This window comes from Paroedura picta, chromosome 18, assembly GCF_049243985.1.
Source record: "Paroedura picta isolate Pp20150507F chromosome 18, Ppicta_v3.0, whole genome shotgun sequence".
Classification (NCBI taxonomy): Eukaryota; Metazoa; Chordata; class Lepidosauria; order Squamata; family Gekkonidae; genus Paroedura; species Paroedura picta.
The window spans coordinates 3,630,001-3,647,372 of NC_135386.1; the positions used below are offsets into that span (position 1 = coordinate 3,630,001).

At 47.7% G+C, this 17,372-nt stretch overlaps 1 protein-coding gene and 1 long non-coding RNA gene across 5 annotated transcripts in view; one reads left to right on the plus strand and one right to left on the minus strand.

Moving 5' to 3' along the window:
• Nucleotides 1-6,339, plus strand: part of LOC143828025 (uncharacterized) — a 7,404-nt gene extending 1,065 nt beyond the window's left edge. Inside the window, exons 2-3 of the long non-coding RNA XR_013227481.1 lie at nucleotides 5,173-5,281; nucleotides 5,822-6,339. This is a non-coding gene — a long non-coding RNA (uncharacterized LOC143828025). The remainder of the gene's footprint in view (nucleotides 1-5,172; nucleotides 5,282-5,821) is intronic.
• The window catches only part of STRA6 (signaling receptor and transporter of retinol STRA6), an 84,874-nt gene that overhangs the window by 8,463 nt on the left and 59,039 nt on the right, over nucleotides 1-17,372 (minus strand). For 2 of the 4 annotated variants that reach the window (XM_077318179.1, XM_077318178.1), the window contains 9 exons: nucleotides 12,623-12,728; nucleotides 9,684-9,762; nucleotides 8,960-9,045; nucleotides 8,035-8,174; nucleotides 7,228-7,394; nucleotides 6,480-6,602; nucleotides 1,389-1,456; nucleotides 738-814; nucleotides 1-35 (listed from right to left, as the gene is read on the minus strand). The exon at nucleotides 1-35 is cut by the window's left edge and continues 27 nt beyond it. In XM_077318179.1, the coding sequence (XP_077174294.1) occupies nucleotides 1-35; nucleotides 738-814; nucleotides 1,389-1,456; nucleotides 6,480-6,602; nucleotides 7,228-7,394; nucleotides 8,035-8,174; nucleotides 8,960-9,045; nucleotides 9,684-9,762; nucleotides 12,623-12,726 (879 nt within the window). In that variant the 5' untranslated portion in view covers nucleotides 12,727-12,728. Of the gene's footprint in view, nucleotides 36-737; nucleotides 815-1,388; nucleotides 1,457-6,479; nucleotides 6,603-7,227; nucleotides 7,395-8,034; nucleotides 8,175-8,959; nucleotides 9,046-9,683; nucleotides 9,763-12,622; nucleotides 12,733-13,210; nucleotides 13,233-17,372 lie in introns of those variants that run through there. The other 2 variants (XM_077318180.1, XM_077318177.1) reach the window with 2 other exon arrangements.

Genomic DNA, 17,372 nt, shown 5'->3' on the forward strand with positions numbered 1-17,372 from the left:
CAGCGAGAGAGTCAGCTTCAGAGGGATCTGGAAGCCTGCAACCCCAAAATCACAGTTACAGGTCAGTTTTCCACAGGTCACACACACCTGGGGTCACCATGCCTTCAGGTGGGACCTGGAGACTGCTAGGAATCCCGACGGATCTCCACGTGGCTACTCTGAAGGACCTGATCACCCTTTAGGTTGACAGATTCAGCCTGTAAAATTCTTTGGGGATGGAGTTTGGAAGGACAAGGACCTTTGCAGGGTACAATGCCTTAAGAGTCTTCCCATCAAAGCAACCTTTTTCTCCAAGAGAACGGCCCTTTGTTGCCTAGAGATGAGGTGCAATTCTGGGGGATCTCCAGGTATCACCTGCAGGCTGGCATCCCTACTGCCCTCCCTAAACCCTCACCTCCACAAGGCTCCAGCCCTAAATCTCCCAGAGTTGGCATTCCTATGCTTACCCGTTGTCTTCATGCAGCTGGATGAGAGACTGGGCCTAAGTTACTAGCTATTGCCCACCCAAATATGACTTGCTCCAGCAGGAGACTCCAGACTTTTTGAGGGTGTTGGCCACCTTTGGGGGTCTGACAGTGGGTGCTGGCCAGAACCACAAAATGGCTGCCACAGGAGGATGAGCCAACCGCAACTTTTCAGGGAGAGGGGTTGTCTAGAACTCAAATAATAACTCTTCAGCAATTCAGGAATAAGCCGTGTTGATCAAGAATACAGGGAGAGCCCTTGTCTTACGGTACCTTCCTGTGGGGTGTAGATGTAAGAATACAGATAGGACTGGAATCTGGAGAACACGCTTGGCTTAGCTTTGCTGGTCCTGGAAGGGGAAGAAGAGTTTGGATCAGGTGGGTATCTTAGCAGTACTGCGTTGGAACAGGAAAATCTGCTTTGAAAGTGCATTATCTACCGTGTGCGGAATAGGCCCTAGGCCCTAGATAATGCACTTTCAAGGTAGATTTTCCTGTTCCGCACAGTAAAATCCAGCTGCCAAAGCACACTGAAAGTGCATTATCCTACGTGTGCGGAATCTAGTGCAGAGATGAAAATATCCACAATATCCTTCCCGCGTATCCTTGTGGGTCTAGTGGGAAAGGCTACAGACCTGACGGGTAAGAAATGGTTGCAAGGTCAGCTAGGTTAGCCTCCAAGGAGGATGCCTGACCTCGAAAATCTCCAACTGACATCCCAATTTTCCCATATGCAGAAGTCTTATATACAGTCCTATATACAGAGTGGCCATTCCCCTCCTGCATTGTTCTAAACAGCCCTCCAATCTGGCATTCAACGAATGCTACCTCTTGCTAGCTTGGTTCTACGGCATGCCCAAAATCTGGCTGATGTGTCTCAAGTTCAGAAAGGAAAGCAGAAAAATGAAGGGAAGTTCGGCTTACTTTCTCTCTGGCGCCCGTTTAGCCAGGATGTTCTTCAGGTATTCTTTGTAATATCCATTTCCAAGGACCTTAAGAGACCGTGAGAAATGCATGCTTATTAATCCACCGGACTGCTACCTTTTTAAGATCATGATCCTGCAGTCATATGATGGACACATTTCATATGTTAGGCAAAGGTGGACTGGCTTGCTTAGAAATGTACGTATAATGGCAGAAGCTCCCTCTGTACACATCGGAGTCATGTGGCTAGCATTTTCAGAATTCAAATATGCAAAGCATTGCAGCACTGGCGTCTTTAAAAAGACTGTGTTAAGAAATGAAGCAGCTTTGTAAACAAGGGAGGAGAGAGCGACTCCTAACTGTCCAACTGTTCTTCTTCAACTGAATTTTCTTCATATGCCACCGAGCCATGCACATGACAGATTTTGCAAGAGTTGGAGCACCGGGCTAGGGCTTGGAGGATCTGGGTTCCAATCTTGTTTCGCCATGGAGCCTCTCTGGGGCTAGTCACAGTCTAATCTGCTTCACATGGGTTCTTATGAAGATAACATGCTTGTTTTAAGACCCTGTAGCTTGTTCCAGAGCTCTCAGGAGAATGCCACTTATGCATCCGAGATAAAAAATGAATACCACCTGGCGCTTGGGGAAATCAAGGTTTGGAAGAGCCATAAAGAGTGGGGGAGGGGGGTGCAGTGTTGGGGAACAGAGGACAGAATACCCGGAATATATGGCCCTCAGGGGACATAACTCAAGGACATGTCTTTTCAAAAAATAATTTTAAAAAAGTGAACCACCGAGGCTGTTGGAAGATTCAGCTGCCCGGCTCACGCAATCCCAGCACAGCTGAGATATACTGGCTGGTCGTGCTCTTAAATCATATTGGTTTAACTCGTTCTGATCGATCACCCAGTGCTAGGAGGAATTGGAGCCCCATCATTTCAAAAGGGCAACTGTACACCGATACGGAAATGTAGCCGTAACGTCACAAACAAAGGCGTGCGATTTATTAGGGAGCCTTTCTATGTTTGGTTACTTCTGCCCCTTCTCTAACCCTGATTCTGCTGGGATATTGGGGCAACGCAGCAGAGTTTGGCCCAGCCGTAAAAGCATGACCCCAAGTGCAGGGAATAAACCTCCCATGAAGTATATTGCAAAAAAAAAAAAAAAAAACAGAGGTCAGCGTAACATTTATTCAAGCAGATCCAGTTCACGTTCAGGTTGCTTTAGGATGCTTTGGGCTGATCCTGCGTTGAGCCGGGGGTTGGACTAGATGGCCTGTATGGCCCCTTCCAACTCTATGATTCTAGGATTCTAGGATTCTATGATTCTATGATTCTAGGATTCTATGATTCTAGGATTCTAGGATTCTAGGATTCTAGGATTCTATGAAAAGGAGAGAGAAAAGCCTAATTGGAAGGGTCTCTCACAAAGGGTCAGCTTGTTGGGCATTGTGTGTGTGTATGTGTGTGTGTGGGAGTATGAGGGTGTTGTATCTACAGGAGACACCTGCAGAGATAGGTGTCTCCGTGGAAGGCCATGTGAAGAAATTGAGAGAACTGAAAAGCTCCTGGGCCTGGTTGAGGCCAGGTGAACTTGAGGCCAGGTTATTTATGTAACCCGCCGTGAGACAGTTAGCCAACAGCGGCGGGGAATAAATCCAACAGACATGTAAAATATAAATAAAATGAAACACCTATATACCGTTGCAGTAATGTAGAAACGCTGGCCATTTGTGATAGAGCAAAATTCGGGGAAGGCCTCTATGCCATGTTGATGGCCATGCAGAAGAACTGGCTGGCCCCTGGGTGAGACAGGAGGCTGGACAGGATGGAGCCCTGGTCTGACCCAGCAGGGCTCTCCTGATGTTCTTAGGAAGGCCTCGGCCTCTCTGCCCTGTTGCTGGCCCTCCAGAGGAACTGGCTGGCCCCTGAGTGAGACAGGAGACTGGACTGGATGGACCCCTGGTCTGACCCAGCAGGGCTCTTCTGATGTCCTTAGGAAGGCCTCAGCCTCTCTGCCCTGTTGCTGGCCCTCCAGAGGAACTGGCTGGCCCCTGTGTGAGACAGGAGGCTGGACTGGATGGACCCCTGGTCTGACCCAGCAGGGCTCTCCTGATGTTCATAGGAAGGCCTCGGCCTCTCTGCCCTGTTGCTGGCCCTCCAGAGGAACTGGCTGGCCCCTGTGTGAGACAGGAGGCTGGACTGGATGGACCCCTGGTCTGACCCAGCAGGGCTCTCCTGATGTTCATAGGAAGGCCTCGGCCTCTCTGCCCTGTTGGAACTGGTTGGACACTATGTGAGACAGAAGGCTGATCCCGCAGGGCTCTCCTGACGTTCTTACGATCCTTTTAACTGGGGAGGGATGCCAATGTCGGACGTTTCATAGCACTGCAAACTCAGCGGCTGGCGAGCCATTGGTGAGGAGAAAGAACTGCACATGCAGGAATCAAAACGCAGCCCCTCCGCACCCCGTTCCTAACTATTTTTTGCAGCCAGACAAGACGGGGCTCCAGCCTCTCCCAGGGCGAGAGATCCAATTAGGTAGCACCGCACCTTCCAACCGTTCCTCGCACGTCCTCCGTGTGCCGCGGAGTGTCTGATTCATGCCGCTGATTTGAAACGCCTTGTCTAATTCCCATCTGCCCCGCGAGCCGTGAGAACAGCTGCGGAAGTGCTAATTACACGGCGGCACATGCCTTGCTGTGTCTGGTGCACGCGGGGAACGCTCTCACGGGCTCGCCACGGAGGGTCACACAACCCGGGTGGGGAAGATCGGCGCGAACACATGAAGTGGACCAGAAGGAACAGCCTGTTCACGATGAAGAGAGGACAGGGGGCAGCGGTGGAGGCGGAGGAGAAAAACCTTCCGCATTCTGGGCTCGTATTAAGCAGGAGGATTTGGCTAAACCCCGGAAAAAAGAACTGTTTTGTCGGCTGCTGCATTAAGAGACCCGGGCATTTGCGTTTCCCATGGTTTGTTGGAAAAGGGTTTCTTTTAAAAAGCAAGGCTGTGGTGCCAAGCTTTGAGATTAGGACCCGGCTGCTAAAAAGACCCTGCTCGCACCTGCACAGTGAAGCCTCAGTTCTGCTCCGGGTGAGAATCGCTAATGCCCAAATCTGCTTGGGCTAAGGGGTTTATAGGAAGCAAAGAATATAGGTGTGTGTGTGTTTCCCCCCCAGTTTGCTGCCAACAAAGCAGATTTAAAGCTTTTAGAAAAGACCTAAAACGTCCTTTCCCGTAGCATGTAAAAGCTACGTGAGAAAGAATCTTGACTTTTAGACATTTGCACATTGAGGGTAGAGACTGAGATGGGTTAGGCATTTCTAGCACAGGGGTGGCCAAACTGTGGCTCTCCAGATCTCCATGGACTACAATTGCCATGAGCCCCTTCACAGCCCGTTCGTTCGTTCGTTCATTCATTCATTCATTCATTCATTCATTCATTCATTCATTCATTCATTCATATTTATATACTGCCCTCCCACTCTCTCCATCCCAGGCATAATTTTATAAACCTCTATCATCTCCCCTCATTCATTCATTCATTCATTCATTCATTCATTCATTCATTCATTCATTCATTCATTCATTCATTCATTCATTCATTCATTCATATTTATATACTGCCCTCCCACTCTCTCCATCCCAGGCATAATTTTATAAACCTCTATCATCTCCCCTCATTCATTCATTCATTCATTCATTCATTCATTCATTCATTCATTCATTCATTCATTCATTCATTCATTCATTCATTCATTCATTCATTCATTCATATTTATAGACCACCCCTCCCTGAAGGCTCAAGAGAAAGAGCATCTTTACAGAAAGAAGACCATTGGAGCGTGTGATTCATCATGCCTGGACACAAGGGGGCATTATATAATTCTCAGGTAATTTCCTTGAGTAGGATGCTTCTCTTTGTCTTAACCTGGGCACTGCCGTCTGATCTCTCTCTCTTTGTCCTTTCCCTCTCTGCACATGGCCTTCCACGGAGACACACATCTCCGGGTCTGTCCAATAACCACATGCTCCCACTCACGTCTTGTTGTACAAGCTGGCCTTTTGTGATAGGGAAAGTATTCTTTCGATTAGGATTCTTGCTATTCTGTGTAAATTAGATCTACTTGAACAAATGCAATTTTGACATTTTTCGCATTGTACTTCTTGGGGGATTTTATTCACTGCACCCAGCGCCAGGCTGCTATGATGGGGCAAAACTCTGCCCAATTAAGCAAACATTTCAATAAAGTGCCAAACAGAAAACGACGCACCTTGCTGACATTTTAAACATACAGGCGCGTATGTCAGCTTGGCATTTCAAGCATCTCCAGATTGTGCCAGGGTCTTTAATCCGCACGCATAATAGTTTTGTGCGCATTCAAAAATAGATCTGATATTTACAGTATCTTACATAATTTGCGTCTCCCCAGCATGGTGGAGGGAAGAGATCAGGAACACAGAAATTCATCAGGCAAGACAGGCGTACAGAATGAACAACTTCATACCAAGATGCTGAGAAAGAAACTTGAGGGCGTACTACAGACCAAAGCGTGCCTTGTTAATCATCTTTCCTTCCAAACGGTTCGAAAGCAGGAAATAAAAGATTTTAAAACAGCCCCTAAATTGATCCGTTTCCCCCCCACACAGTTGTAACCCGCCGCAAGCCACTGGGCGTGCCGGGATAGAAACCTAATAAATAAATACATACATATATACATAAACAAATAAACAAAAATATTGAAATAAGACTAAAAAAAAAAAGGATTCCGGTTTGAATTTGGGGGAGTTGAAATGTTGAATAGCAAAATTAGCGGTGTTCTTAAAGCATCATTTAGTGCAGGGGTAGTCCACCTGTGGTCCTCCAGATGTTCACGGACTACAATTCCCATGAGCCCCTGCCAGCAAACGCTGGCAGGGGCTCATGAGAATTGTAGTCCATGGACATCTGGAGGACTACAGGTTGACTACACCTGGTTTAGTGTATTTATAGTTCTTTCCTGGTGATGGAGAGGGGGATAAGGTTGCCAGATCCTGGTTGGGAAGATGCTCCATCTCTCCATTTGGCACGACCGCGCTATAGCACCATACCTCTTCCGCCGTCTTCCCCTTCCGTCGGAAGCTCTGAACAAGCAGCACAGGATACCATAGACTCAGAACTGCAAGGCACAGAATGATGGGGACAGAGGAGAGCAAGGAATAGTACCTATATATCTGCAAGGGAGAACAGAAAGGGGAGATTCAGATAAGAGCAAACACAGCCTGCTCACATGCTTGGGCTAAATGCTACAGCAGCCTTTTCAACATTTGTTTGTGGGAAGATGTCCCGTAGGGTTGCCAGCTCTGGGATGGGAAAGACCTGGAGACCTCAGGGGAGCTGGCAGTCTGGAGAGGAGCTGTAATTCCAGGGGATCCCCAGTCCCCGCCTGGAGGCTGGCATCCCTACTTCTGCACACTGAGCAGGCATGAAGTGAAGGTACCAAATCAAAGTGGATCAGAGGGAAACAATATACGAGGTGCAAGGACACTTAAAAAAAAATCTCTGATCCACTTTGATTTGGCACTTTAATTTGATCAGCTTTAAAAAAAAAAAGAATCAGCTTTTAAAAAAAGCACAATCGATGTAGAAATCAGCTTTTAAAAAAAAGCATTGTTCCAAGGGAGTGGGAGATGTGACTTTACGATTGACACAAGGGCCAGCCAATCAATGCCACGCACAGCTTCTTGGGCTGCTGACAGATTGCAGGGCAAAAATTGTACAGGCTGCGAGGGAGCTTCCCGCTCACCGCCAAAATAAACTTTGCAAGATTTTGGCTTTTTTGTCGTCGTCGTTGTTTACCTTGGGCGACTCAGGGCATTCCACCTTCTGCCAGACATGAACCACACAATGGCACCAGGACAGCAAACAGCCAAAGACGTATCCAATTTTGTGCCGGACGGTTGCGCATGCGATTAAAGGGTAGTAGAAGACAGGGTAATAGAGCAAAGCCAGGATCTTCAGGTACTCTGGAGGTGGAGGGAAAGCAGGGGGGGAAAGAAGGAGTCAGTACAAACAAGGATTTAAAAAGAGTCAGTTCAGTAATCCAGGTCATGCTCACACGTGCAGGGAACAGTCAGTGGTGAGATGCCCATGATTATGTCCTAAGAATGATGCAGAAGTGACAGAGACTAATTGTGCACACTCTTTGATGATAAGGGGGGGCATTCTGCAAGATCACAGAGTGTGGGAGCAAATGGCACGGGGGTGGGAGGGACCTGTATCTGCCTCAAACGTCTGCATGTTGTTAGCTTCAACAAGAAAGCGTTCTATGTAACCGTTAGTAGCTTCTTCAATGAAACTACTGAGTTCTACCTGGGTGACCTTGGGCCAGTTTTCTCAGAGCTTTCTCAGCCCCACCTGCCTCACAGGGTGCCTATTGTGGGGAGAGGAAGGGAAGGCGATTGGAAGCCCCTTTGAGACACATGAGGCTTTCTGGGTGCCTTTGGGCCAGTCACAGTTCTCTCAGGGCTCTCTCAATCCCAGCTGTCCCCACAGGGTGTCTGTTGTGGGGAGAGGAAGGGAAGGCGGTTGCAAACCGCTTTGAGACTCCTTCAGGCAGTACAAAGCAGGGTATAAAAGAACAGCTCTTCTTCTTCTTCTGCTTACCTCGGCTGCGTGAAGAGGAGATGGAGACGAAAGGCAGCGGGTTAGCATCCAGCACGAGTACACATAAGGAGGAGAAGAGGATGCCAAACACAGCAATTGGCACTCCCCTGTTCCCCTCCTCTTCCAAGAAATGCACAGGGCTGCAAGAAATAAAAAAACAGCGTGGAAATCACAGAAATTACAGTTCCTTCATTATCTAATGTTATTGATGTTGCACTGCTGCATTGTAGCATTGTTTACGCTGTTCTATTGTTACAACTACCAGTTATTAATACTATTGCATGGTTATTCATATGTTATAGATTGTTTTATGTATTGTTCATATGTTGCATGTAAACCGCCCTGAGCCTCTGGGGAGGGAAGTAAATAAAATAAAATAAAATAAAATAAAATAAAATAAAATAAAATAAAATAAAATAAAATAAAATAAAATAAAATAAAATAAAATAAAATAAAATAAATGTTAAGGTTATTGTTGTTATAATGTTATTGCTGTTATCACATGTTATGACCATATGTTATCAGTATCTTTTTCCTGTTTCCTGTAAACCACCCTGAGCCTCCAGGGAGGGCGGTATATAAATATAAAATGAATGAATAAATGAATAAATGAACACATCCTGGAGAGATTTCTGCTAGTCTTTTGTACACACAACATCTTGGCGGAGTGGTCGTACACAGAACCAGGGTCTCAGATTAGGATCTGGGTTGTTCTTTGCTTCAGACTTGGGAACGCAGCTGCCAGTCAGGGAAGGCAATGCTGAGCTCAACGGAAAACTTCCTTGACTCAGTTGGAAGCAGCCCCGCATGTTCCACCTCACGTTGGGGACCCTCGGGCTACAAACGGGGTTGAATAGTGACAAATTCCAACCACCAAATGCAAAGAGAACTTCCATCCCTAAGTCGAACTCTCTCTGAAGCATACCTCAACAGCCCCGGAGCTCCATCCAAACAGGTTTTGTACAGGTGCTTCCTTTTGATCAGCAGAGACAACGTTAGCAGCACGACCACCTTCGGGGGATAAAAAGAAAACAAACGTCAGACGGGCACGAAGCTCTGTTTGCACCATTTCATCTTCCCTCACAGAAGAAAACAGCCCGTCGACATGCGGCAGGCTGAAGGAGACCAGGGGCTGTAGGTTTTCCCTCACAAATCACGGGATATAACAAAAATATAATGCAAACACAGGACATGTGTGAGAGAGAGAGATCCTGTCAGTTTTTTGCTGCGTGGATTCTGGGTGAGCAGGCAGCTATTCCTTGCAGTCCAGCTGCGCAGAACCAAAACAGCAAAGCGTTCCAATTTCCCGTCAGTGTTTCATACACAACCCCCAAATTTGAAGCAATGTAAAAGCGTGTGTACACTCCCCCTCTTGGCTTACTGTTTTCAACAGCTGTCAGGACTACAGGGAAAACAAACACAACTGCGTGAGCCTGAGCGTTAAGCGCCGTCAAATTGTTCCCAACTTATGGCAACTCTATGAAGAGACGTCCCCCCAAAACTATGAGCCGTTGAAGGCTTTCATGGGCAGGGTGCACTGGTTTTCCAGGCGGCGTGGCTGTTTCTGGGACCCTGGCACGGAGAGTACCTCCGATGTGTCCGTAGGTTCTCGACTGCCATGAGCTACCGCGACAGGATGAAATACTTACGGAGACCAGAGTCATACCGGCGTGGTAGAGATGATAAGGAACGGTCGTTTGGCAGTCCGGAATGGCATCCCGATTCATGCTGCAGAACGGAGAAAGAGGAATCATTGAAACCACATTCGCTTAAATAAATAAAAAGGGATAAGGGATGACTGTGAAATGGAATCAAATCAGCGGCGCCCAGCTAAAAGTAAAAAAAACACGTGCATCAAGATTGGCTACAACCTCCAGGGGCTAAATGCTTATCCTGTCTCTCCGGCCTGTGGGCCAACTGGGCAGAATCCGTGCCATGCGCCGTTTTCTGGTTCTTTTCTGGATAATCGTAGTTGGAGGGCAGTGTTTACACATCTTATGCTAATAGGAAGCAATATATATTAAAATGAAGGGGGAAGAAAAGCGGAGAGCGTCCAAATTAACTTAGGGGGAGCTCGGAGGAGCCGGCTCTGTCAGCAAAGATTAAAGGAGGTAAATTCGCGTGACGCGGTTAGAGAAGGATTTAGGGGTTTGGGGAAGTGTGGAGATGCATCCGATCAGGGGGAATACACTGCGAAAGATAAGGGGTTTGTTATGTTGGGACCCACAGGCACCACCAGAAGGTTTTGTTAGTGGAAGTTTGGGTGCTACTGTTGTGTAGTCTTAGGATAGGACCTGAAGGATCCAGGTTCGAATCCCCAATCACAGAAGCTTCCTGGGTAGACATGCAGCCTACAGCTAAGAAGAGGGGAAACCAAAAAGCCCAACCGGAAAAAAACAGGTGAGGACCAAAGATAATGAGAGACAAAAATCTATACAAGTATATTAAACCAACAATTTATTCAGCAGAGTTGAAGGTAATTTAAAAATATTAAAAAAAAAAAACATAACAAGGGAATGCTTCTTTCCCCTCTAGGTCACACGCATGTCAGTCTAACACATGCTTTCTCAACCAGGGTTTTGTGAAACCCTGGGGTATCTCGACAACCCTGGAAGGCTGGGAGTCCATGGATTTTTTAATATATTTTTAAATCTGCTGAACATTTATATGGGTCAAGACGGTGAAACAGAAATGAACGTTGCAGCAAGCAGGCATAAACATCAGAACAGGAAGAGCGGAAAGGTGAAAGACAGAAAACCGGAAATGCAATATTCATTTCTGCTTCTTATCCTTGACCTCCCGCCCGTTTTTTATTATGAAGTGATAAAATCCCAGGTTTTTTACCCTCCCCTCCACAAATTTAGCCATGCTTGAAAAGTCAAATCGCTGGCTTCTAAGATGCCGCCAATCTGAACTCCGTATACACGTAAAATCCTTTCAGACTAACAGCAAGGTTGAATAAAAACAGTAACTTCTCCCAAACAATTTCTTGTTTCCAGGTCAGGGGCAGGGCAGCCGAAGGTGTTGGCCTCTCTCTGCCGTCTTCCAGTGTCCCAAGCTTTGTATGCCAGAGATAACACATTAGTAAGGTAAAACCAAAGAGAGGCGGCCAAATTAAGCAAGGGCAGGCTTGTGGGCGTTATAACGCCCTAGTTCACTGTCACTGCCAAATGGATTTTCTCCAGGCTGAAGCTTGCGTTTCCTTTTGCCCACTGAAAACTCATGCGTCATCCGACAGGTTTCTTTCATTCCGGCTAGCCTTGATCCAGGAAGAAGGCGTTGGCTTGCTTTGATAACTGTATTCTTTTTAGTCGGGCAGTCGTGTTGGTCTCTCTGCCGCAGTAGCAAAGAGCAAGGCTTTAAGACTAACACAATTTAAGACTAACACAATTTGTGGCAGGGGAGGAGCTCTTGTGAGTCTCTGTTAACGTCTTCAGGATATAGCTAGAATAAGAGTCCCTTCTGTCACCTAGCTGGGTCTGAAGAATTGAGCAGCTACTCACAAAAGCTCCTGCATCGACACAGATTTTGTTAGTCTTTAAGATTCTCCCGGGCCTATTCTGCACACACACAGGATAATGCACTTTCAATGTGCTTTGGCAACTGGGTTTTCCTGTGCAGAACAGGAAAATCTACTTCGAAAGTGCATTGAAAGTGCATTATCTATGGTGTGCAGACTAGGCCCTGGACTCTGGCTCTCTTCCACTGCTAAATTAGGAATCCATCTGTCCTTGTATCCTGGAAAGTGGAGCGATTACATGTATAAGGACAGATCGACTCACCGTCTTGCTGAATCCAAAGCAGTGAAAAACGCTAGGCTCGGCTTATTGGGTTTTGGGACACAGAGAACTGGGGCTGTTTTTTAAAAAATGAAGGAACTCCAGAAAGGAGACAGCAACACAGTTGACTGTGGGGTCAGGCTTCAGTAATGCAAAGCACCTTTCCGCTCCAAATCACCTGTCCCAGGAAATATCCATCAAGGGTGGATTCAGAAAACAGCCGTTTGGTGGGCACTTAACTACCAGATAGATGGACTGCACTTAGTACAGACCAGGGAATTTCAATGTCAGATATTCTCTGATTAACTCAGGTGCTTCTCAAAGGAGAATTCATACAAAGTTTTAGGCAGAAATTCACTGCAACCAACCCGATAGCCCAGAAGAAGAATTTCTTTTGGAAACATCCTCGGGCTGTCGCTCTGTTTTTCGAATGTGCGTTTAGCATTTTAAGATAGATTGAGTTTAAATCCGAATTCCAGCGCAAGGCATGGAGAAAGAGGAAGAAGAGCTGTTTCCCCCCCACACTTTTCACTACCCAAAGGAGTCTCAAAGTGGCTTACAAACACCTTTCCCTTCCTCTCCCCCCACAACAGACACCCTGAGAGGTAGGTGGGGCTGAGGGAGCTCTGAGAGAACAGCTGTGAGAGAACTGCAACTGGCCCCTGGTCACCCAGCATGCGGAGGAGGAGTGGGGAATCCAACCCAGATCTCCAGAGGGCCCCTGGTCACCCAGCCACTGCTTTAACCACTACACACCACTGCCTCTCCTGCTAAACGCATCACCCCTGGGAAAGGAACGCAATACTCACTCATCCAGGTCTCCCAATGGCTCGTAGATGTACCAGTTGTCATCGTCGGAAAAATTGCTGCTGATGTCCAAGTTATGGTTATTCGTCAGTGTTTCTGAGGACATCTCTTTCTTTCCGGAAGAAAAAGCAGAGACAGAGAGACAGAGAGACAGAGAAGACAGAGAAGACAGAGAGAGATTTAGAACTTTGTTTGTTTTCTTTTTAAAAAGCAGAGAGAGCTTTGCACTTAAAAGAAAGCGTGCTATTCCTTAGATTTAGATTTAGCCACAGAGAATCTGCCCCGTCCTCGGTTCTCTCAGGTTGCAGAGATTTCTTTTAAAAACCTGCTAGCTTGCAGGAATCAGAAAGTCGTGCCTTCTCCTGCTCTCTCTCTCTCTCTCTAACTCTCCCCTCCTGGCCCTCCTGAAATTCTGTTCAAAGTGATTTTGCGCTGATTCAACAGCGCATGAGAACAAAGGAGAAGGGGAGCTGAGGTGGGCGATTGGAAACCCAGCCTGTGAGTGAGGAGGGCAAGTCTGGAGCAAGGAGATCAAAAGAAAGTTTAAAAAAACAACAACACCCATGTGCCTCCCACCACCACACCCCCACCTGGACAGAATCAAAACTTCTGCTTTAGTTTCTGAGACAGACAGAAGTGGATTTTTTGCGTGAATTTATTTCAGCAGCCAGGCAGGATTTTTACAGTAAGAGGCATATCGGAGAGTAAACTTTTAAAAAAGTTGTAGGCCACTCCTGCTCTCTCTCTAATAAGTCTGCAGGTTTGGTAGACCCAGACTACAAGTTCTTCGAAAACACAGCTCTTTGTTGAATGCAAACACCAGCCAAACACCGAACAACTAGGGGAAAACACAGACTTATATACAATTTGGGGAGCGTGCCAAGAGCCCTGATTGGCCCTTAACGTAGCCCTATGATTGGTCCATAGAGTCCAAGATTCAGAGTCTCTGATTGGCGCTTCTACAAGCCCTTATTTGCACGGTGGTCCAAGTTATGGAATCACAGAATAGAACCATAGAGTTGGAAGGGACCTCCAGGGTCATCCAGTCCAACCCCCTGCGCAGGTGAGCGCCAAATTGTCCACATATGTAATACTTTCCTAACCCTTCTTTAAATGCCGACGGACAAGCACACAACGGACTGGATACAAGCCCACGCGTGACTACGCTCCGGTAACCATTTCTACCACTTGAGCTAAGGCCGGAAATGGACTACCTTTCCCTACCAACCCTCCCACCTTTCCGATCCACAAATTTTCACAGAATCCTAGAATCCTAGAGTTGGAAGGGGCCACACAGGACATCTAGTCCAACCCCCTGCTCAACGCAGGATCAGCCCTAAGCATCCTAAAGCAATTTTTATTCAGGCTACGAGTTTTCACGTGCGTCCGTGCTTCTTCAGACAAGAAGTATGGCGTGCAAAGCTTGAATGCAGCTTTATCGAGCTCGGAAGTGCTAACCGGACCCTTCTCTGGGACATATGGATAGGGTGCGTGGCTCGGATCCCCTTCTATTAACCCCCCACAGGGGCCACCTCTTGCAGGGATAAAAGGCGCGAGCACACAGGGGGTGCTTTGTGAGATCCGAATTCCCAGGCTCTCCGCACGGCGTCCATGCTCCACCCTGCATGCGCTAGAAACCTGATCTCTCTGCTCCTCTGGCTAACCTCGATTTGGGAAGCCGAGCCGAGCTTTGATCAAGACGGCAAGGGGAGAGATGGATGGCAGCAATAAAGGCCTAACATATTATTCATTTCCTACCATCTATCACTCCCCAGAGAGTGTTTTTGCCTCTCTCTCCAAAATGAATAGAGCAACAGGGAATTGGGGGGATGAAGGGGCCCGTGTCTCTCCCCCTGAAACCCCCCCCCCTCCAAGCTCAGAGGACGGCATATTGCACGCGGCTTTTAATAAAAACGATAAGAGATCTGATTCCAGAATGGCTTTTGATTTCTCGAAGTGGGAGTCTATTTAATTCAATTGAGCTGGGGAAGGGGCAGCCGGCGCAGCTGAGACCGTAACCCCAGCCCTGAGAGAGGCCTAGATTCCAGAGGGCGTCCCCTGCGCGCGGATGCCAACCTCCAGGTGGGACCTGGAGGCCTCCAGGAACTGAAAGGTCGCCCCGGAGAAGAAGGATGGACTCTAATGGTGTGATACTCAAGGACCGCTCCCCTAACCACATCCTTCAGCCTCCACCCCCAAATCCTCAGGAATTTCCCAATCCAGGGGGGCCTCTGTGGCCTTGTCCCTTGCTGACAGGGATGCCAGCCTCCAGGTGAGGCCTGGGGATCCCCTGGAATTCCAGCTCCTCTCCAGACTGCAGAGATCAGTTCCCCTGGAGGGAAGGGCTGCTTTGGAGGGGAGGACTGTGTGGCCCTGAACCCCACCGGCATCCCTGTCTTTCCCAAATCTCCAGGAGTTTCCTAACCCTACTGCACATCCATGGCTGCAGATAAGACCATCTTGTTTCTCCCTTGCCTCAAAAGTCCCTCGCTGGGGTCTCCGTGATTTGGTTGTGACTGTGCTTTTGAAGCGCTTTTGCTGCCCCAGAAAGACTCAGGTGGCAGGAAGGCTTCGTCCCTTTTCGCTTTCCTTTCTTTTCTCTGAGGGTATCCACACCCCTCCTCCGGCAGCCTCACCCAGCTGCTCCTTCCCAGCTCGGAGTCTCGGTTTTTTTCCATTCCCGTTCCCGATGGCCAATTTGTTCCCAGCTCCGCTGTTTGTCCAGGTGCTGAGACGAAAGGAAGACAGCTGCAAAGGTGCGGGGGATTATCCGACCGAGCGGTTACGATCCCACCAGCACCTGTTGCCCGCGAAGAGAGGCAGAGCCCATCAGGCTGTGGAGCTGGGTAAAGAGAGCGGCCAGCCACCTCTCCCTACCCCCTTGCCTATTCCGACAATGAAACCCTGCAGCGTTTCCAAGGCAAGAGAGGAAAGGAGGTGGTTTGCCGTGGCCTCCCTCTGAGGTAGTTTGCCGTGGCCTCCCTCTGAGGTAGTTTGCCGTGGCCTCTCTCTGAGGTGGTTTGCCATGGCCTCCCTCTGAGCCGGTTTGCCATGGCCTCTCTCCACGGCTGTGGCATATCTCTTAACACAGTTGAATGAGGTCCTACCTGCTCTTTAGTGGGGGAAACAACCCTAAATGTCTTTTCTTACATCACCGAGGCCGAGAACCAGACGTTTAACCTCTGAGTGGAGGCAGAGGCCGAACGACTGATGTATGTTTGGGCTCCATCGAAAGAAAGGATGGGGAGGAAACCAGAAATAAATAACCGTCTTCAAAGAGGACAAAGTTTGAATCCGGCGGTACCTTTAAGACCGGCAAATATTTATTCAGGGTGTAAGCTTTGGGGTGCATGCGCCCTTAGCTTCTACTTTGGGAAAACTTTGTTCAGCTGCGTCAGACGAACAAGGCTACCCACTTGAATCCTCCTTCCAAGAGGTTAAAGAAACAGAACTCGACAGTGATTCAGGTTTAATCACTGCAGGGCGCTGGGGAACGGCCTGGTCAGGAGGGGTGTTTGCGTGTTTTGGAGGGGGCTGAAAATGAGCCATTCCCGAAAACCAGGATGTCTAGGTCAAACAAAAGCTGCCAAGGGAGGTTTGTCAGAGACTCATCAATTGGAGGGGGATAAACATAAAAGGAGTCTTTTGGAACCTTAAAACTGCCTGCCCTGCCATCAGACTCTCCTTATAATTTTTAAGAAATAATCCTAACTCTGAAGTCCCACAACAAAACAGATATCCTCCCCAAAACAGCCCGCAGGAATTCCAAAGTAATTTGATCGTTCCACATCTAGATTTAATAGGAAATGTTATTTAGGATTGGAGATGGAGCCAATAAATGGGTGTGTGTGGGGGGGTGGGGGGGGAAGCTGCTTCCCGACCTCTTTTATGGGTTAACGAATCTGGAACTCAGACATCGTAAAAATACGTCTTGTTAAAGAGAGCCATCAAGCCCATCCGTGTGGCAATTAGCCGCATCATTTACTCTGGAATCGCGGCAATTAAATATTTGCTTGAGCCAAGGAGGTTTGTCTTTTTAAATAAGAGCTCTCCTCTCCCCCACCCCTTCACCATTCCCACAAGCGTCCCTGTACAGACTTGAAAGTTTACCCAGGTGAGTAAACCCTTCTGATCACAGCTGAGAGGTTCGAAGCACGTGAAATTCTTCACCGTTTGCTACGGCAGTCCTACACAGAAACACAACTTCCTGGACTCAATGGACTGAGAAGAGGGGGGGGGGTGGTGGTAACTTTATTTAGGATTGTGCCAGCAGGTGTTTGGGATGAAACAAACAGCCTGTTTGTTGATTTAATCTTGGCCTTTTCCTTTTAAATCAAAGGGCGATTCGTTGCTGACGACAAAACAGGATTTCTGCTTATGCCAGTTAAAAACAAGAACCGAAGATATTATACAGACTCAAGGCCTTCTTAAGCATTCCTGATTTAGTCCAGAGGACAGGGAGATAATTTGCTGTTTCGTTTCTTTCCCAGCCGCAGAAAGAAAGAGAGACAGTCACCGGAGAACAATGCTTTCTTGTAATGCTCCCTCCTGCTAATTAGCTAAAGCAAATTCTCAAGAGGTAGGGGGGCATTTTTTCTAAACCCATATTTTGTTTTATACTTTGGCTCACTGGGAAACGCAGCGTTCCTAAAACAGAATGGAACTTTTTACACAATCACTCCGGCCAGCTGAACCACTGTGGCTTGGAAAAGTTATTTGTTTGGAAGCAGCGATGAGTGTTTAGAACAACCT